This window comes from Perca fluviatilis, chromosome 6 (assembly GCF_010015445.1).
Source record: "Perca fluviatilis chromosome 6, GENO_Pfluv_1.0, whole genome shotgun sequence".
Lineage (NCBI taxonomy): Eukaryota > Metazoa > Chordata > Actinopteri > Perciformes > Percidae > Perca > Perca fluviatilis.
The window spans coordinates 40,635,100-40,656,635 of record NC_053117.1 but is presented as its reverse complement, the minus strand read 5'-3'; the positions used below and the strand labels follow the sequence as shown (position 1 = coordinate 40,656,635).

The 21,536-nt window shown below is 44.0% G+C and overlaps 2 protein-coding genes across 5 annotated transcripts in view; one reads left to right on the top strand and one right to left on the bottom strand.

Moving 5' to 3' along the window:
- Positions 1-5,040: 5,040 nt before the first annotated feature.
- ciao1 (cytosolic iron-sulfur assembly component 1) lies at positions 5,041-13,907 on the top strand. Of its 4 annotated transcripts, XM_039804398.1 has the most exons (10): positions 5,041-5,302; positions 5,737-5,881; positions 6,690-6,838; positions 8,656-8,767; positions 9,628-9,716; positions 11,212-11,413; positions 12,078-12,147; positions 12,600-12,825; positions 13,645-13,692; positions 13,820-13,907. In XM_039804398.1, exons 2-9 carry the CDS (start codon positions 5,743-5,745, stop codon positions 13,651-13,653), a joined length of 996 nt encoding a protein of 331 aa, XP_039660332.1. In that variant the 5' UTR covers positions 5,041-5,302; positions 5,737-5,742; the 3' UTR covers positions 13,654-13,692; positions 13,820-13,907. The 4 variants fall into 4 exon arrangements, with proteins under 4 accessions (XP_039660332.1, XP_039660331.1, XP_039660333.1 ...); XM_039804397.1 differs by lacking the exon at positions 13,820-13,907 and having other exon boundaries at positions 13,645-13,716; XM_039804399.1 differs by lacking the exons at positions 13,645-13,692; positions 13,820-13,907 and having other exon boundaries at positions 11,257-11,413; positions 12,600-12,945.
- A 559-nt stretch (positions 13,908-14,466) lies between these two features.
- The window catches only part of snrnp200 (small nuclear ribonucleoprotein 200 (U5)), a 76,100-nt gene continuing 69,030 nt past the window's right edge, over positions 14,467-21,536 (bottom strand). The window contains exons 41-44 of the mRNA XM_039804395.1: positions 19,832-19,992; positions 17,646-17,727; positions 16,690-16,782; positions 14,467-15,115 (exon numbers count right to left, since the gene is read on the bottom strand). Of these exons, the coding sequence (XP_039660329.1) occupies positions 14,966-15,115; positions 16,690-16,782; positions 17,646-17,727; positions 19,832-19,992 (486 nt within the window). The 3' untranslated portion in view covers positions 14,467-14,965. The remainder of the gene's footprint in view (positions 15,116-16,689; positions 16,783-17,645; positions 17,728-19,831; positions 19,993-21,536) is intronic.

Below are 21,536 nucleotides of genomic sequence, written 5' to 3'. Positions count from 1 at the left end.
ACAAGTCATTGTAAATATGAGTATTTTTTTAATAATGAAAATTTTAATGTTTTTTTATTTCATAATGAAAGTATCTGCATAAAAAATAAAATTTCTACATTTACTTTTAAAATGATGTACTTTAACAATTACTTTAACAATTATGTTTGCAATGTTTTGCAATTCATATCTTTATTTCTGCATGTTCTATTATTAATAAAACTTTTACACAACAATGTTTTACTCACATAAAAAAGTCTCTCTTGTATTTAACCGAGACCTCTATCTGTTTAAACTGTATATATCAGAATGTAGTTTTATTTTGTTTTCATTTTGTGGGTTTATTCATAAACTGATCCGATGTTTAAAATACAATAATTTTCCCCTTTTGTGTTAAATGTTTTTGATTTTGTTCAAACAACCTTTTTTTGAATTCCAAAAGAACAATGTTGAATATGCATTTTTGCATTGCCTATTAAATAAATATGTACTATGACATTACCATGAACGTTATTTAAATTTTACTGCACCGTGTGCACAGGCTATTGCTTTTCTAACCCCCTCAAAAATTTGACAAAGGAATCGGAAAAATAATAATCTGACGAAAAACAATAGGTTCCTTCGCACTTTCAGTGCAAGGCACTATTGGGGCCTTGCACTTTCGTACTCGTGCCCTAATTAAAGCTGCAAGCAGCGATGACAGGCCCTCGCCCCTTGCCCCGGGGGGTACTGGCAGACGCAACATCACATGTAGACCACACATTCTAAGTTTCATGTAAATCGGAATAAATTTTGCTAAGATACAACTGTTCATGTTTTAACAGCCATCTACAGGAAGTTGTTCTTCCATAACTTGCGTATTGTTTTAGCTATCAAAATTCTTTTGATATCTTTTTGTCATGCATTCCTGGCTCTGTACATTATTATTAATACCATTGTTTTGCAAAGGAAAACATTTGTCAAGTATAACCTTAAAATCAAACCTCTTAAAAAGTCTTTTGTTAAAAGTGTACTGTAGCTCACAAGTCATTGTAAATATGAGTATTTTTTTAATAATGAAAATTTTAATGTTTTTTTATTTCATAATTAAATTATCTGCATCAAAAATAAAATTTCTACATTTACTTTTAAAATGATGTACTTTAACAATTGCTTTAACAATTATGTTTGCAATGTTTTGCAATTCATATCTTTATTTCTGCATGTTCTATTATTAATAAAACTTTTAATAACCCTTAAACAATGTTTTACTCACATAAAAAAGTCTCTCTTGTATTTAACCGAGACCTCTATCTGTTTAAACTGTATATATCAGAATGTAGTTTTATTTTGTTTTGATTTTGTGGGTTTATTCATAAACTGATCCGATGTTTAAAATACAATAATTTTCCCCTTTTGTGTTAAATTTTTTTGATTTTGTTCAAACAACCTTTTTTTGAATTCCAAAAGAACAATGTTGAACATGCATTTTTGCATTTCCTGTTAAATAAATATGTACTATGACATTACCATGTACGTTATTTAAATTTTACTGCACCGTGTGCACAGGCTATTGCTTTTCTAACCCCCTCAAAAATTTGACGAAGGAATCGGAAAAATAATAATCTGACGAAAAACAATAGGTTCCTTCGCACTTTCGTGCACTTTCGTACTCAGGCCCTAATTAAAGCTGCAAGCAGCGATGACAGGCCCTCGCCCCTTGCCCCGGGGGGTACTGGCAGACGCAACATCACATGTAGACCACACATTTTAAGTTTCACGTAAATCGGATGATGTTTGTCATATAAGGCTGATTTCTTGTTGCCAGCGGGGGGCGCTATGACCAAAAGGCAATTTTGGCCTGTAGGTGTCCTCAGGCCTGGACCCTTGTCAATCGTGAGAAATTTCGGGCAGATACGACAACGTACACTCAAGTTACAACAACTTCTTTGTTCATCGCTAAACACTCAAAATGGCCGCCACGCCACGCCCACACCGTCTGACGAAAAGTTTTTCTTTTAATAACTTCGTGTTGCCACTAGGGGGCGCTATGACTTTAAGTAAATATCGGCCTTTATTTGTCCTCAGGGTTGGACTCTTATAAATCCTGAAAAGTTTCGAGGTAATCGGACAACGTACACTCGAGTTACACCCACTTCCTGTTTCGGCCGCGAAACGCACAAAATGGCCGCCCCGCCACGGCCACGCCCTATGACGAAAAGTTTTTCTTTTAACAACTTTTCATCTTAAACATCTTAAGATGGCACAGACCGAGTTTGAAGTTGATCGGATGAAATCTCTAGGAGGAGTTCGTTAAAGTACGACATGTGGAAATCTCACTAATTTCGAACTTCAAATGAAATCAAAATGGCGGACTTCCTGTTGGGTTTAGGGTATGGCTCTAATGACGTTTTTTGTACATCTTGACATGTTACATATGTGTACCAAGTTTCGTGAGTCTAAAGCCCTATTCGCACGGGACTAGTATTACCAGGGGACCTCTTGTAGTTTAGAAATTACCCCCACACGTCTGTGTTTCGTGTGGCGCATTCACACGGGATAACTGAAGTCTGTGTTTTACTCAAATTTACAGACATTATCCCCCGGATATGATGTCAAAACTTTTCATTTATAATTGACAACGCAGCAAATTAGACCCCAAATCACAGAGATGCCGATTCGCACGGGACTAATATTATCACAGGACCTCCGTTTTTGGCGAAATATGGAAGGTCATTTGCGGGGGAATTATTACTTTACAAATTACAGACGTGACCGATTCGCACGGGATTAAGATCACAGACAACCTCCGCGATTATTACAAATGACTGGAGGTCACCAGGTAATACTTATCCCGTGCGAATAGGGCTTATGTTAAACGCACTGCAGGGACAACATTTTTTTAACTTTCTAGGGGGTGCTAGGGAGCCATTTTTGTGCGCCTATTCCCAAAACATTTTCACCAGACTTGATGCGACCGCCAAATTTGGTGAGTTTTTGAATATGTTAAGCCCCTCAAAAAGCCAATTCATTTGACGGGAAAAAGAATAGAAAGAAAGAAAGAAAGAAAGAAAGAAAGAAAGAAAGAAAGAAAGAAAGAAAGAAAGAACAATTCCTTCGGTTTCAATAGGGCCTTCGCCGCTGTCGGTGCTCGGGCCCTAATAAGATTCTTAATGTTTTGAAGCAGTGTTCGAACTATACCGTGGCTTTCGGGGGAGCCCTTTTTCTTTTTTTTTTCACGGGAGAGTTGTGCGCTTACTTGAGATACATAACAGCTACAAGTGTATGCACTATACAGGATTTACCCTTTTATACTTTATCAACAGGAATAGATAGGTCAAACAGCAAACCGCCAGCCACAAATAGTCTATAAACAAAGTATCAGGCTGTCTTTGACATTTCACATGAACAACGGTGGAGCATCAAGGCGTGGCGGCGCTGCGGTGCAAATTCAACTCATGTTTAGTAGGCCTACATGTTAACTCAAAGATTCGTAGGAAAAATATAAACGTTGGAGGCAATTAATCGGCGCGCAAAGTCCTTGAAATCCATTCTGCAGTAAGCATCATATAGCTATTGCAAAAAAACAAAAACAGTTTAATTCATTTAGGTTTTTACTAAGAAATTGTGTAGCGATGACGTTAATAGCACGACCGATTCACCTGCTGCAAGCCCTGTTAGCACACCTCCCACCGGGGTGACAACGCAAGGAGAAGCTGAAGAAATAATGTCCTCTCTGGCTGAAGATGGAGGTGGTAACAGCTCGTCAGATGCCGGTCACCATCCTAACCCCTCTTGCTCATCTCTCCTGTTAAATTGGAACATCCAGCAGTGGAGAGACTGGAAGAGCCCGTAGGCTATACATGGTTGTTTGTTAAGGATGGAAACTTGGGGTGCGTCACTTCATTGAACGGAGGAATTATGGTATTCTTCGGTAGCCTAAGTAACTTTAACACGAATAGCATGTATAGTTCTCTTTATTGAAGTGAATTAGTGTTAAATCTCTGTCATGCATGAATGAATGAATGATATTTTTGCAATTTTACACATAATAATCCACGATGATCACATTACACAAAACTGAAATTGCACGTCAAAATGACACATTGTCAATATTTTTAGAGACCCCCCCCAAAAAATTTCACAAATCACGTTTTCAGGGGAGCCCATGTCTTATTAGGAGCCGAGCTCCCCCTAGCTCCCCCGTAGTTCGCACCCTGTTTTGAAGGTTATGAGATGGGAAGAGATAATACACTTTCTTTCGTTGTAAAAGAGGTCCATTTTAAAATTTTAAATGAAATCTACTCGACACAACGAATTTTTAAGACTGAGATTCAATTTTGGTACTAATAATTGTGGTTTTTGTGAAAAAGAAATTGAGGATTTAGAACATGTTTTTTTTCTGTGTGAGTCAGTGCAATCCTTCTGGAGAGATCTGCAGAGCTGGCTTCAGACCAGGGAAATTGAGATACCACCTCTGACAATGAAGAATATAAAGTTTGGTGTCTTTGTTGAAGATAAGAAGATATATTTTGTTCTCAACAACTTGGTGCTGCTAGGAAAACATTTTATACATAAATGTAGATATTTTAAGACCAAACCCTCATTGATCCATTGGAAGAATGAGTTCAATCTTTTGTGCAAGTCATTGAAACGAGTTAAGGATAAAAAAGCCCTTGAATTGATTCATTTATTTGAAATTTTGTATTTAATTTGAGATAGCCCCTTCTCTTTATTTATTTATTTGATTTATTTATTTTATTTTATATCACTCTTTAGGCTGATTTGTAAGGTATAAGCTCCTAGCTTTTTGTTTTATATGCTCGACCCGAGGCAACAGTTCTGTTTTTTGAGATGGATTTGTGATTGTGCCTTGTTTGTTTGTATTTCTATGTTCTGAATAAATGAATAATAATACAAAAATAAATAAAGAAATAAAAAACTTTCTATCGTTGTTTGGATTGGTAGGTTTAGACACGAAGAGTGAGATTGGTTAGGGTTAGGGGTTAGAACACCAGGGGGAGCCAATCAGAGGCAGAGAAAGGCAGAGTAGGGCGGGACATGCGTCGTCATCCTAGAAATTGCAAATTCGCGCACCGGATAAACAAAGATGGCGGTATTTCCTTCATGATTGCTTTTGTGAACTGTTGTAGTTTGTCCTTTGGTGCGAATACGTCCCGTTTTCTCTTCCAGGTGACAAGACAGCAGCACAGTTTGTGTGTTAGAGTGCGTGGCGGTGTTTGTTAACGGATTTAAACGGTCAGCAGCGAGACTAACGGTTTTCAACGGTCAGCAGTAACTGACAGCAGCGGGACTCAGGGGGATACAGCTAGGGCAACGACAGGTAAGTGTTGGCACTAACGAGTTGTTACGTTTAGGTAGAAGGTCGTGGTTTGGATTAAAACAATCCCAAGGATTTCTGGGTGATAGTATTCAAATTATATTACTATATTATAGTGGATTTTGTGTAACTTCCGGCCGTAGCTGAATCCCTTCCTAGCCCACAACCACCAGGACGCAAAATTACGAATCCCACTATAGCCACGCCAAGACCCGCCCTACGAAGCAGCTCGATTGGTTGGGGTTAGACATGTGACCTCGAGTGGCTAGGGGATTGGTCAGGGGATAGGACCTGTACGTGTAGGCATGGACGCCTGGCCAATAGTAGTGTGTGAACGCTGTTGAAGGGCGGGTCTTGGCGTGGCCGTAGTGGGATTCGTAATATCGCCACCGGGACCGACCACAGCGGTTCAGGAACTGAAATATGTGTCCACACAGACCGACATGAAGGAAGCTCTGACCCGGGTCCAGACACTCAGCGCGCACCCGGACTCCCGGTGCTGGTTCGTCAGCTGGAACCCGACCGGCACGCTGCTGGCTTCATGCGGGGGAGACAAGGCCATCCGGATCTGGGGGCGAGAGGGTGAGATGTCAACTACGTGAACTCACTTGAACTCCTTTTCTTTTTTTTTTTGAAAAACTTTATTTATTTTATTATTCAAGTAACAATACAATAAAATAAGAAGTATAGTCAATACAATACGAGACAAAACTTGACCAAAAAGTTGTATTATTGTTTTTTAAATTATAGATAGACTGTTCAAGGGACGAGAGAGTTGACTGTCAACTAAATTTTATTTATTTTATTATTTTCACGGATACATTTTTTATTATTATTATTATTTTTTTATTCAATATTTCAGAATACAAATCTAAAAGGCATAAAACATTTCTCACATTGATACAATTTGAACACTAAGCAGAATAGTCAGTATTACAGTGCAATATAACTGCTATGCCAGCTCATTCATTCCCTCTGCTATAAGACTGTTAAATGAAAACCCATAACTATAACAAAACTGGTTCTTGCAGTGTGTGTGTGTGTGTGTGTGTGTGTGTGTGTGTGTGTGTGTGTGTGTGTGTGTGTGTGTGTGTGTGTGTGTGTGTGTGTGTGTGTGTGTGTGTGTGTGTGTCTCTCTGTCTGTGCTGATGCTAATGCAGTTTTTAAGTTTAGTTAACCCTTAATGGATGGGTTGGCTGTAAAACTGAATTGCCCCTTTGGGGACTAATAATAAAGTTATCTGAATCAATATAAACAAAAGTGAGGGTCAGATTAAATGAAAGTTCTGATAAACACTCATAAAGATCATAATAATAAGTTTTAAAGAATCTAAAGCATCTCGTCCCCTCCCTGCTACCTCGGTAATAACTCTCTGACTTCCTGTCTGCAGGCGACTCATGGATCTGTAAGAGCGTTCTTCAGGAAGGACACCAGCGCACCGTGAGGAAGGTCGCGTGGTCGCCCTGTGGGAACTATCTGGCCTCCGCCAGCTTCGACGCCACCACGTGCATCTGGAAAAAGAAGAACGATGATTTTGAGGTTAGGTTGCGCAGCGCAGAGCCCGGCGCAAAGTGTCTTTGCTAGTTTGAGACCGACCCAGTTGTCAGTTTACAGGGAGGTGTGTTCAGGTGCATTCTGGGCGTGCTGGTCTTACAGGGAGGTGTGTTCAGGTGCATTCTGGGCGTGCTGGTCTTACAGGGAGGTGTGTTCAGGTGCATTCTGGGCGTGCTGGTCTTACAGGGAGGTGTGTTCAGGTGCATTCTGGGCGTGCTGGTCTCACAGGGAGGTGTGTTCAGGTGCATTCTGGGAGTATTACTATCTTGAGGCAGCGGGAAGTGATGGCACCATTGACCAACAAAAACCTGGTCTAAAGTCAATAACGCAGCATTTCATTGTTATTTTAACAGAGCATTAGTAAAATACTCCTAGGCTCGTGCACAGCATGCGCACACTATGCTTGTTACACACACAGGGACGCACAGCAACACACACACACACACACACACACACACACACACACACACACACACACACACACACACACACACACACACACACACACAGCAGCACACACACATGCAGAAGATTACAAATAAAAATATTAGGGTGCAAATCCTCCATAACAGCAATGCTCCAATGTCCAAACGCGCCTGGCTTTTAAAGGGAATGGGAGCTGCTCTCTGATTGGTTGATTGCATGTTACGCCCAAAACACACCTCTGATTAATGAAGACACTAAGGACAACCCTTTAGGACCAGGCGCCCGGCGCACACAGACCCTTTTATACCTCCGTCAGACTAGCAAAAGTGGATTTGGACACGCCCTAAACACACCTGCACCAGGCGCTTAGATGGTTAAAATAGGACCCTCAGTCTTCACTTTAAACATGCTTTACCTTTCAGTGTTTCCCCATGTGTCAAACTCAAGGCCCGCGGGCCAAATCTGGCCCCTCGCAGACTTTGATCCGGCCCGCAAACCATTTCAGGTTCCCAATAAATTTAGGCCCACCTGGTTTTTGTTGCATTTTCTGAAGTTTTTGTCCCTTTTTTGCTGGTGCTTTTTACTACGTTTTTGCCACTTTTTAGTTTTTATTTATTTTTTTCCTGTTCGATAACCGACTCGACTGTTCTGCCGTTACAGACGTGAACTAACCACAGACCGCTGCCTTGCTCACGGACTCGCGGCGATGCGTCTCAGCAGTCTGACTACAGAGGAAACACAAAAGGATATCATTCCCCTGAGCTGGCGAGGGTTCTCGTTGGCCTGTACAGTTATATTGGAAAGCAATATTACGATTAATAAGCGCTAAGCGATTAGATATCACGATGCATCAAATCCATGTTTCTATTAAAGCCATATAGGATATTTAATTTGTAGCTTTTCAAGCTTCAAAAACCAAACATTCTGCAGAGCTCTAATACTAAATAACTCGGATACATAAAACTATACAGCACTGAGCACATGGTCGAGCGCACACCCAAATATAGAGGTGTACTCCTCTAGGTTCAACTCCGACCTGCGGCCCTTTGCTGCATCTATCTATCTATCTATCTATCTATCTATCTATCTATCTATCTATCTATCTATCTATCTATCTATCTATCTATCTATCTATCAGCACTTCCTGAATATGTTAACATACCAGAATATGTAAACAAAAATGTTGTCAGGCCTACGTTAAATTGTAAACAGAAATAATTGATTATGAGCCGGCCGATTATCGCTGCAGCATCGTCCATGTCCACGATTCCATGCATCGATTATTGTATTCATTTCAACACCTCTATTGGAAACACTGCCTTTGTAGAGGTCACCCAGAGTTTTTTATTTATTTTTTTGACCTTTTTGTCTTCCAGAGTTTGACGGTGTTGGAGGGACATGAAAACGAGGTCAAGTGTGTGGCGTGGGCGCCGTCTGGGAATCTGCTGGCGACCTGCAGCCGAGACAAGAGCGTCTGGGTCTGGGAAGGTTGGTGTCAAAGTCCAGCGTCACGCCATGCTGTGACAATAACTAACTAAAGCCTGGTCCTACCAGACTCTTAGTGGTCCCCTAATACTGTATCTGAAGTCTCTTTTATATAGACCTTAGTGGTCCCCTAATACTGTATCTGAAGTCTCTTTTATATAGACCTTAGTGGTCCCCTAATACTGTATCTGAAGTCTCTTTTATATAGACCTTAGTGGTCCCCTAATACTGTATCTGAAGTCTCTTTTATATAGACCTTAGTGGTCCCCTAATACTGTATCTGAAGTCTCTTTTATATAGACCTTAGTGGTCCCCTAATACTGTATCTGAAGTCTCTTTTATATAGACCTTAGTGGTCCCCTAATACTGTATCTGAAGTCTCTTTCCCAAAATTCAGCTTTCCTTAGGATGTACCATTTCTGTGTCTGTAGCTATTGAGGAGGAGAGAGAGGGGGGGGCAAGGTGGAGGGTGGGGGTGTGGTCTTGACCAACTGCCACTTTGCTCGTTTGAAAGCCATGATGTCTCTCTTCTCTCTCTCATGGGTGGGCCAAATTCTCTGGGCGGGCAAAGCAGAGAAAGGGGAGGTAACCTTGCTCCTTATGACCTCATAAGGAGAAGATTCCTGATTGGTCCATCTGAGCTTTCATTTTCTCAAAGGCAGAGCAGGATACCCAGGGCTCGGTTTACACCTATCACCATTTCTAGCCACTGGGGGGCCATAGGCAGGCTGGGGGAACTCATATTAATGTTAAAAACACCTCATAAAGTGACATTTTCATGCCATGGGACCTTTTTTAACCAGAGTTTTAGAGTTGTGTCATTTTTCTTGCTGACGTTTTTTTGTTTTTTGTTGTTCCAACAGTGGACGAGGAGGACGAGTACGAGTGCGTTACCGTGGTGAACGCTCACACACAAGACGTCAAGCACATCGCGTGGCACCCGACCCAGGAGGTAGCCTCAACCCTTTCTGCTCTCGGCACGCTGCAAGACGCAACATTTTACAACCAGGGGTCTTCAACGTGTTTTAAGCCAAGGACCCCTTAACTGAGAGAGGGACCGAGCAAGGACCCAGTACTACATATTTTGTATAAAATGAAGTTGTAAATTAAACCGGGGCTACAATAACATGGAGGGCGGCCTAAAGCCTTTATACATACCTTTTAGTCCATAGAAAACTAAGTCATTAAAATATCAAGTGTTGGCATAATTTAATAAATCCTCTTGTATGTGGTACAGTGAATATTTAGGATAACTGTAGTGACGACCTAAAGGCCAGTAAGCCTGTCATCAGTGGAGATTTCTATTTGCTAATAATATGTGGGAATTATGTTTTAGACATTTAAATTTTCCAAAAATTAATAATAATTTGGAGGCAACCCCTCCAGTAACTCTGAGGACCCCCCCCCCCTCCCCCCTAGACCCCCTTTTTTTGAAGATCTCTGTTTTACACAATAGAATTGGGGTTCATATGTTTTTTTTTTTTTTATGAACCTGGAAAAGTTATGGAATTTGAAAAATTCCAGGCCTAGAAAAGTTTTGGAAACATAAAAAGACCCAGAAAGTTTTGGAAAAGTCATGGAATTTTTCTGAAATTATCATTCATGTTCTAGTTAAACCTCTGAGAGGAAACTTTAACACTGATTAGTATTCTTATTGTATAATGTCGACTGACATTTTCAGGAACACACAGTCATGGAAATTTGCCGAAAAGTCATTACAAAGTATCGGTAAAAATGCGTATGAACCGTGATAGAAAACACCTGACTGTAGATGTTGTACTTGAACGTGTCGCCAGGGCTGTGCAATTAATCTAAATGTGATCGTGATTATGATTTCGGCTCCCGGTGATCACAAAAACCGAATAGACTTAGACTTCTCTTTTATTGATCCTTTTGGGATGACTCCCCGCAAGGAAATTACAATTTCAGCAGCATATTTTAGCATATAATATTACATTTTGCAAGTAAACTGAAAAAAAATAAAGTTTCAATAGGAAAAGTATTTAGGCAAATTTCACTTCAATTTCAGTTGTCTGTGTTATTTTTTTTTTTATTTTTTTACTGTTGATTTATTGAACTTTTTCCACTGTTTTTTAAGTTCAATAATTGCAACATCTTTCCAGAAGTCGACAAGTAATCGTGTTAAATTATCGTGATTTCAATATTGACCGAAATAATCGTGATTATATTTATTTTTTCCCATAATGGAGCAGCCCTACGTGTTGCTCGGCAACTTGAAAGACTTCCTTCCCGACATTTTACACAAAAAGCTGACTGTAGACTGTGTGTGTGTGTGTGTGTGTGTGTGTGTGTGTGTGTGTGTGTGTGTGTGTGTGTGTGTGTGTGTGTGTGTGTGTGTGTGTGTGTGTGTGTGTGTGTGTGTGTGTGTGTGTGTGTGTGTGTGTGTGTGTGTGTGTGTGTGTGTGTGTGTGTGTGTGTGTGTGTAGCTCCTGGCTTCAGCCAGCTATGACAACAACGTGTGTATTTACAAGGAGGAGGACGACGACTGGGAGCGCCGCGCCACGCTGACGGGACACTCGTCCACCGTTTGGAGTCTGGCGTTCGACGCGGCGGGGGAGAGGCTGGCGTCCTGCAGCGACGACCGCACCGTCAAGATCTGGAAGGAGAGTCCCAGTGGGGGAGGACAGGGTGAGAGGGTAGTCGGGGGCTAGAGGGGGGACAGACAGACAGGCAGAGACACGCAGACAGGCAGACAGAGACGCACACACACACATGGACAGTCATAGACAGGCAGACAGACACACAGAGACACACACGGACAGAGACACAGAGACACACACGGACAGAGACACACAGACACACACAGACAGAGACACACACACACACACACACACACAGGCAGAGAGACACGGACAGGCAGAGACACACACACACACACGGAGAGTCATAGACAGGCAGACAGACACACAGAGACAGTCATAGACAGGCAGACAGACACACAGAGACACACACGGACAGAGACACACACACAGACAGGCAGAGGGACAGACACACGGACAGACCACACACAGAGAGACGGACACACACACACACACAGAGACAGAGACCGACACACACACACACACACACACACACAGAGAGACACACACACACACACACACACACACAGAGAGACACACACACACACACACACACAAAAAAAAAAAAAAAAAAAAAAAAAAAAAAAAAAAAGAAAAAAAAAAAAAAAAAAAAAAAAGACAGACAGACAGACAAACAAAATTGTGGCTAAGTGGATAGATGCTGGTGGATTTGATCTCAAACGCCCCCCCCCCCTTCTCTGCTTGTTAAACAGGAGACTTGTCGTGGAAGTGTGTGTGCACTCTGTCTGGATACCATGGACGAACCGTGTACGATGTCGCCTGGTAAGACACCCCCCCCATGTCATGTTGGTGTCAACATTATGGAAAGGATCCCTACACAGATAGCCCTTTTAGTTTAACATGAAACAGCCCCGAAATCACCATCACCAAACTCCACCAGACTCCATGTAAATAATCAGGACTTTTAGCGTGTATAGAGCCAGCATATCTCCACCAGACTCCATGTAAATAATCAGGACTTTTAGCGTGTATAGAGCCAGCATATCTCCACCAGACTCCATGTAAATAATCAGGACTTTTAGCGTGTATAGAGCCAGCATATCTCCACCAGACTCCATGTAAATAATCAGGACTTTTAGCGTGTATAGACCCAGTATATCTCCATGTCAAATCGGTAGCCAGCCTGGCGGCTAATTGATCACCGTTAATGTAACGTTACAGTCCAACCAACCACCCTCGTTCTATCAAACTGATCAGCTGATGTCTCCGTCCAGGTGTCGGCTGACCGGCGCCCTGGCGACGGCGTGCGGCGACGACACCGTGCGGGTGTTTAAGGAGGACGAGACGGCCGACCCCGAGCAGCCGGTGTTCTCGCTGGCGGCGCAGGCGCCCAGAGCTCACAGCCAGGACGTCAACTGCGTCGCCTGGAGCCCGACGGAGGCGGGACTGCTGGCGTCCTGCAGCGACGACGGCGACATCACCATCTGGAGGTTTCACCAGGAGACCTGAACGCTGAGCTACACGACCACACGTTACACACACACACACACACACACACGAGACCTGAACGCTGAGCTACACGACCACACGTTACACAAACACACACACACACACACGAGACCTGAACGCTGAGCTACACGACCACACACACACACACACACACACACACACACAGGAGACCTGAACGCTGAGCTACATGACCACACACACACACACACACACACACACACACAAGGAGACCTGAACGCTGAGCTACACCGACCACACGTTATAATAACAACACATACACACAACAACAGGAGACCTGAACGCTGAGCTACAGACCACTCACACACTACACACACACACACACAAAACACAGGAGACCTGAACGCGAGCTACATGACCACACACACACACACACACACACACACACACACACAGGAGACCTGAACGCTGAGCTACATGACCACACGTCACACACACACACACACACACACACACAGGAGACCTGAACGCTGAGCTACACGACACACGCATAAAAACAAAACACACACACACAGAGACCTGAACGGCTGAGCTACACAACCACACGTTACATAAAACAACAACACAGGAGACCTGAACGCTGAGCTAACCACGACACGCTACAACAAAACAAACACACACAGGAGACCTGAACGCTGAGCTACACGACCACACGCTAATACACACACACACACACAGGAGACCTGAACTGAGCTACAACGAACACCGTTACAAAAACACACACAAAACACAGGAGACCTGAACGCTGAGCTACATGACCACACATACACACACACACACACAATAAAACAGGAGACCTGAACGCTGAGCTACACGACCACACGTTACACACACACACACAACACACAGGAGACCTGAACGCTGAGCTAATCTAATGCACACGCTACAATACATAACAACAAAAACAGGAGACCTGAACGCTGAGCTACATGACCACAAAACACAAAACACACAACACACAACAACAACACAGGAGACCTGAACGCTGAGCTACATGACCACACGTTACAAACACACACACACACACACACAGGAGACCTGAACGCTGAGCTACACACCACCAATACACAAATAAAATACACACACAACACACACAGGAACTGAACTGAGCTACACCCACTACACGCACACACACACACAGTGTCTTCTCTCTGTGATAGTAGACTGAATATCTTTGAGTTGTGGACAAAACGAGACATTCGAGGACTTCACCTCGGGCTTTATTTTCTGGAAGAATGGATTACGTCGGATATGTTTTTGTCACTATTTGACAGTTTTGATGTTTTTTTTTGCCGCTTTTTCCCCAATGTTTTTGTCAAGCGTTTACCTAGAACTGCCTAGGACAGGCACTAGAGGTTCCCAGGAAACAAGATTTCAGGATTACATTTACAGAAAACATGACTAACTAATCTATTAATCTTTGCAGCTCTAAATATTGTCCAACTTCTCCGGTTCAGCAGATAGCTCGGTGTGATGTTTACGTGTCTGTTTCTGAACTTATAATAATGCTTAATCGTGTGCTTTGTGCCTCTAAATAATTCTTTATAACAGATTAATTAAGTTGCTGTTGACATGTCATGAAGTTTATATGAATAAATAAATGTTAAAAACAGGTTGTGTGGCTTCTCTTTATTGCAAAAAAAATACTCCAGACAGCAAATCATTTTAAAAACATTTCCACAAAGTCCAAGAATCAAGATTTCATAACAAAACAATGTTTATTAAGTCCAGAAAGGAAATATAACCGGACAGTCTCACGTCCGTAGTTAAAGACCCAATCTGGAATAAGCGCACAGGAACTTTTTATTTTTTTAATCACGTATCAAATTTCAAAATCGGACTCAAAAACTGTGTGTAGATCGTAGAGACCCCAAACACCGTGATTGGTCCTTCAGAGAGCCGAGTTTCCGGAGTATTTCCCTGTACGCTCCACTTCTGGACTGTTCTACATCATTCGGTTGATTTTAAAATGGAAAAAAAAAAACCAAACAAATAAAACTGCTTATTTTCACAGGGAGAAGAACGACGACACGCTTACAGTATTTAATATCTACACGAAGAAAACTAAGTTCTGATGAAACCAACGGGCGCAGACAGACCGCAGTCGAGTCTTCTAGTCCGAGTCGCTGTCTCCGTCGCTGTCGGCCTCCTTCACGTCGGCGCTGAACTTGTACTCCTGGTCGCAGCCCATGTACGCGTCGCTCATGAAGTACAGCGTGTAGTTGTGGACGCCCATCGCCGGGGCAACGAAGTCCAATTTGACCTGCAGAGAGAGAGAGAGAGACAAAGAGAGAGAGAGGACATAAGACCCAATGAGCCCCGGCTGGTTTATAGAGCAGTAATATTTGGTTCCTCTCACTGGGCCCTGTTTTAACCATCTGAGGTCAGGCTGTGAAGCGCCTGGTGCAGGATGGGAAATTAACTTTTTTTGCCCACTAGCCAAAGTGGCTGGTGGATGCCCAATTTTACCAGCCGCTTAAAATTTTTTACCAGCCACTTTTTCCAGAATTCAAATTTATAAAAGAAAGTGCACTAGCATACTTTTAATTGCTTTATTAAATTACTTTATAATTAATACATATTTTATTAATATAAATGTATTTATTAAGTTTCATACATTCATACGGTTTGATAAAAGGACTTATTGGACTTAAACTAGCATTGTGCATTGTTACTTAACAACAGCATTCTTTGACAAAAACTGTCCAACCCGTTACAAGGAATGTTTTACAATTCACCCGCCACTGTGGCTGGTAAACAAGGCAAATTCACCCGCCACTGTGGCTGGTAAACAAGGCAAATTCACCCGCCACTGGCTGGTGCAGGTGTGTTTAGGGCGTGTCCAAATCCACTTCTGCTAGTCTGACGGAGGAAAAAAGGGTCTGTGTGTGCCGGGCGCCTGGTCCTAAAGGGTTGTCCTTAGTGTCTTCATTAATCAGAGGTGTGTTTTGGGCGTAACATGCAATCAACCAATCAGAGATCATCTCCCATTACCTTTAAAAGCCAGGCGCGTTTGGACCTTGGAGCATTGCTGTTATGATGGAGGATTTACACCGTAATATTTTTATTAGTAATCTTCTGCATGTGTGTGTGCTGCTGTGTGTGTGTGTGTGTGTGTGTGTGTGTCCCTGTGTGTGTAACAAGCATAGTGTGCGCGCTGTGCACGAGCCTAGGAGCATTTTACTAATGCTCTGTTAAAATAACAATGAAATGCTGCGTTATTGACTTTAGACCAGGTTTTTGTTGGTCAATGGCGCGATCACTTCCCGCTGCCTCAAGATAGCAATACTCCCAGAATGCACCTGAACACACCTCCCTGTAAGACCAGCACGCCCAGAATGCACCTGAACACACCTCCCTGTAAGACCAGCACGCCCAGAATACACCTGAACACACCTCCCTGTAAGACCAGCACGCCCAGAATGCACCTGAACACACCTCCCTGTAAGACCAGCACGCCCAGAATGCACCTGAACACACCTCCCTGTAAGACAAGCCGCCCAGAATGCACCTGAACACACCTCCCTGTGGAAGACCACGCCCCAGAATGCACCTGAACACACCTCCCTGTAAGACCAGCACGCCCAGAATGCACCTGAACACACCTCCCTGTAAGACCAGCACGCCCAGAATGCACCTGAACACACCTCCCTGTAAGACCAGCACGCCCAGAATGCACCTGAACACACCTCCCTGTAAGACCATGGGGCCGCAGAAACTGACACCTGGGTCGGTCTTAGACTAACAGACGTTTCGTTGCGCCCGGTGCAGGATAGGCGCCTAAATGTCTTCCAGCTGAAGAAAGCCAACAGCCGTGGTTTTTAGCGAGCGACTGACCTTGGCTTTCTGCTGCAGCGTCAGCCTCTTGATGGAGATCAGGCTGTTAGATTTGGGGTCTCCGATCACCACCCACCAGCCCTCCTCACGTTTCTGCAACAACACAACAACACACACAAGGAGTTACACATCCTGACTCTCCTCAGCTCTAACAAAGACCTAGTGCAGTCAGGGATCCATCGCTTCTAAAAGGTCTTTAAAAAGGAGATTCAGCAGGTTCTTTATGCTCCAGTACTCAGTTATCTCTCCTGTCTCTCTCTCCTGTCTCTCTCTCCTGTCTATCTCTCTCTCTCTCCTGTCTCTCTCTCCTGTCTCTCTCTCTCTCTCTCTCCTGTCTCTCTCTCCTGTCTCTCTCTCCTGTCTTTCCTTCGGTCTCTCTCCTTCGGTCTCTCCTCTCTCTCCTTCTGTCTCTCTCCGTCTTTACTTCTGTCTCTCTCCTTCTGTCTCTCCTCTCCTTTCTGTCCTCTCTCCTTCTGTCTCTCCTGTCTTTCCTTCTCTCCTTTTGTCTCTCCTCTCTCTCTCTCCTTTTGTCTCTCCTCTCTCTCTCTCCTTTTGTCTCTCTCTCCTTTTGTCTTTCCTTCTCTCTCCTTCCGTCTCCTCTCTCCTTTTGTCTTTCCTTCTGTCTCCTTCTCTCTCCTCTCTTGTCTTTCCTTCTCTCTCCTTGTCTTTCCTTCTGTCTCTCCTCTCCTTTCTGTCCTCTCTCCTTCTGTCTCTCCTGTCTTTCCTTCACTCCCCTTTTGTCTCTCCTTCCTTCTCTCTCTCTCTCTCCTTTTGTCTTTCCTTCTCTCTCTCCTTACGTCTCTCCTCTCTGCTTTTGTCTTTCCTTCTGTCTCCTGTCTCTCCTCTCATCTGTCTCTTTCTGTCTCTTTCCATCAGTGTATCTCTGTGTCCTTCTCCAGTGGTGTCAGAAGGACGTAGCGGTAGCGTTAGCGGTAGCGTGTCCTGATGTATCTTACCTGGGGGAAGAGCGGCGCGATGACGGGCCCGGTCACTTCCTCCTCCCTCTCCAGCTGGACCTGGACCAGGACTGGACTCCCGCTGGGGACAAAACACAGACAAACGCTTCATTTATCTGATAATAAACCCTAAGACCCCGTGTGCAGGTCTTGAAGAACTGCACAAACCCGGCCACTGGTTCGGACTTTCAGGTGTTGACACGCCAACCAGACGGCCGAGCGGCTTGTTACTGTATTAACCAGTCCCTCCAGAAAACAACATTTTCAAATACATTTTTTTCCAAATATGCGCCGCACTTTCGCCGCATAAATTGCCGATTTCCGCGCAAAATATTTGGGGCTTGCGTGATGTCATAATCACCGCATTTTCGTTGCAAAAAAGTCCCGTAATATATCTTAGCAGGAAGTTGAAAAAAATGTTGCGTTTACTTCACACGAGAGCAGCCATTTAGCCCCTGTTGCCATGGGAACGTTATGAAGTGATGTCATTACGCGACGTGAACGTCATCTAAAGCTATCTTAATATCTGATATTATCTGTCTAAGTGCTCCTGCTGTGTGTGTGTGTGTGTGTCTGTGTGTGTGTGTGTGTGTGTGTGTGTGTGAGTGTGTGTGTGTGAGTCTGTGTGTGTGTGTGTGTGTGTGTGTGTATGAGTCTGTGTGTGTCTGTGTGTGTGTCTGTGTGTGTGTCTGTGTGTGTGTCTGTGTGTCTGTGTAAGTCTGTGTGTGTGAGTCTGTGTGTCTGTGTGAGTCTGTGTGTGTCTCTGTGTGAGTGTGTGTGTCTGTGTGAGTCTGTGGGTGTGTGAGTCTGTGTCTCTGTGTGTGTGTGTGTGTGTGTGTCTCTGTGTGAGTCTGTGTGTCTGTGTGTGTGGGTGTCTGTGTGGGTGTCTGTGTGAGTCTGTGTCTGTGTGAGTCTGTGTGTGTGTCTGTGTGAGTCTGTATGTGTGAGTCTGTGTGTGAGTCTGTGTGTGTCTCTGTGTGAGTGTGTGTGTCTGTCTGTCTGTCTCTGTGTGTGTGTGTGTGTGTCTGTCTGTCTGTCTGTCTGTGTGTGTGTGTCTGTGTGTGTGTCTGTCTGTCTGTCTGTCTGTGTGTGTGTGTCTGTGTGTGTGAGTCTGTCTGTCTGTGTGTGAGTCTGTCTTTGTGTGTGTGTGAGTCTGTGTGTGTGTGTGTGAGTCTGTGTGTGAGTCTGTGTGTGTGTGTGTGAGTCTGTGTGTGAGTCTGTGTGTCTGTGTGTGAGTCTGTGTGTGAGTCTGTGTGTGTGTGTGTGAGTCTGTGTGTGAGTCTGTGTGTGTGTGTGTGTGTGTGTGTGAGTCTGTGTGTGTTTGTGTGTGTGTGTGTCTGTGTGTGTGTGTGTGTGTGTGTGTGTGTGTGTGAGTCTGTGTGTGTGTGTGTGTGTGTGTGTGTGTGAGTCTGTGTGTGTGTGTGTGTGTGTGTGTGTGTGGAGTCTGTGTGTGTGTGTGTGTGAGTCTGTGTGTGTGTGTGTGTGAGTCTGTGTGTGTGTGTGTGTTGAGTCGTGTGTGTGTGTGTGTGTGAGTCTGTGTGTGTGTGAGTCTGTGTGTGTGTGTGTGTGAGTCTGTGTGTGTGTGTGTGTGTGTGTGTGTGAGTCTGTGTGTGTGTGTGTGTGTGTGTGTGTGTGTGAGTCTGTGTGTGTGTGTGTGTGTGTGTGTGTGTATATACAGTTGCTGAATCTGTCTTCATTTCAGATCAACAAAGGTCAGTTGAAAAGATTTTCATCAGATTTTGAGAGACTCTAGTCCCCTCATCCCGCTCGACATTTCCGGGTTAGCTCTCCACCAATCAGATTGGTCGTTTGAGTCCCACAGCCCGCCCTCCGACCCAGCAAGTCAGGTCGGCCCAAATGAGCGCCGACGGCTCTTCGGACTGATGACGACTCGGGACACACCGAACAGACTCGAGTCACCGACCTCGCCAGACTATCGGCTCGGTGCGTCGGTTCATCAGCGACTCCATCCCGTGAAGGTGACGTGGAGTTTCCTGTTCAGCGCGCTGTATCGAGAGCTGTAGAAGGAAAAGTTAACCGCTGCTTTTCCGGCGCGTTCGCGCCATTTAAAGCGACACACCGAAGGAAAGCAACGACTCTTTTTTTAGCCGGTTTCTACCTGCGTACGCACGCTGATATCAGTCGGGGGAGAAACCTTTATCTCTGGTTCTGAATCCGGTACGTACCTCTTGAGGTTGTCCTTCTCGGCCACTTCGTACGACAGCTCGATGTTGGGGTAGCGGTTACAGAAGCGAGCCACGTCGGCCATCTGGGCGTCGGACAGCTGCAGCAGAGCCGTTCGCTCCTCATCCTCCATCTCCATGATGTCGAAGATGCTCTCCACGCCCTGATGCAGACACAGAGAGAGAGAGAGAGAGAGAGAGACAGGCGCTCAGTTACGAGTAGGGCTGGGTACTGAGACCCTGAGCTAATACCAGGGTTCATACGCGTTTTAACCAGCACTTTTTAATGACTTTTCAGCAAATTTCCATGACTGTGTATTCCTGAAAATGTCAGTCGACATTCTCCAATAAGAATACTAATCAGTGTTAAAGTTTCCCCTCAGAGGTTTAACTATAACATGAATGATAATGTCTGTGGTTCATAGATGGATTCTTCATATAAGACGATGTGAAAATACATTTATTAATCACATATTATGTGGTGTTAAAAACAATTCCATGACTTTTCCAAAACGTTCTGGGTCTTTTTACGTTTCCAAAACCTTTCCAGGCCCTGGATTTTGCATTTTTCAAATTCCATAACTCTTCCAGGTTTTTTCAAAACGTATATGAACCCTGTAATGTGAGCGCTATCTACCGGACTGAAAAGCAACGCAGGCTTCGGTGGCTCATGTCGGTGCTACTTAAAAGCCTGCGCTGCTCTCCGATGCTCCGAAACGCACGTCAGAGGCAACAGAAGCATCGCTGCACGTGGCGCTAGTTAACACCACGCCTGGCAGCAGCAAACGTTAGCCTAGCGTTACCTAGTTAACAGTACACTTAGCAGCAGGTAACGATAGCTTAGCGTTAGCTAGTTAACACTACACCTGACAGCAGATAACGTTAGCCTACTGTTAGCTAGTTAACGCTACACCTGGCAGCAGATAATGTTAGCCTACTGTTAGCTAGTTAACACTACACCTGACAGCAGCAAACGTTAGCCTAGCGTTACCTAGTTAACAGTACACTTAGCAGCAGGTAACGTTAGCTTAGCGTTAGCTAGTTAACACTACACCTGACAGCAGCAAACGTTAGCCTAGTGTTACCTAGTTAACAGTACACTTAGCAGCAGGTAACATTAGCTTAGCGTTAGCTAGTTAACACTACACCTGACAGCAGATAACGTTAGCCTACTGTTAGCTAGTTAACACTACACCTGGCAGCAGCTAACGTTAGCCTAGCGTTAGCTAGTTAACACTACACCTGGCAGCAGATAACGTTAGCCTAGCGTTAGCTAGTTAACGCTACACCTGGCAGCAGATAACGTTAGCCTACTGTTAGCTAGTTAACACTACACCTGGCAGCAGATAATGTTAGCCTACTGTTAGCTAGTTAACACTACACCTGGCAGCAGCTAACATTAGCCTAGCGTTACCTAGTTAACAGTACACTTAGCAGCAGGTAGCGTTAGCCTAGCGTTAGCTAGTTAACACTACACCTGGCAGCAGCTAACGTTAGCCTAGCGTTACCTAGTTAACAGTACACTTAGCAGCAGGTAACGTTAGCCTAGCGTTAGCTAGTAGGTTCAAATGCTGACAGCTGAACAGTATTAAACACAACACACAGCTTAGACATGTAACTAAGTAACGCGTTACCAGCATCACTGTGCAGGAACCCTGACTAGTAATGATGTCATGCATTTGTACGCTAAGAACCCCCCCCCCTCCGA

Bases quoted from the DNA above. Each gene is read 5' to 3' on its own strand.
- ciao1 (XM_039804398.1), top strand. From the start codon at position 5,743: ATGAAGGAAGCTCTGACCCGGGTCCAGACACTCAGCGCGCACCCGGAC. The intron at 6,839-8,655 runs GTTAGGTTGCGC...TTTGTCTTCCAG, and splicing joins AGAAGAACGATGATTTTGAG to AGTTTGACGGTGTTGGAGGG. The intron at 11,414-12,077 runs GTGAGAGGGTAG...CTTGTTAAACAG, and splicing joins TCCCAGTGGGGGAGGACAGG to GAGACTTGTCGTGGAAGTGT.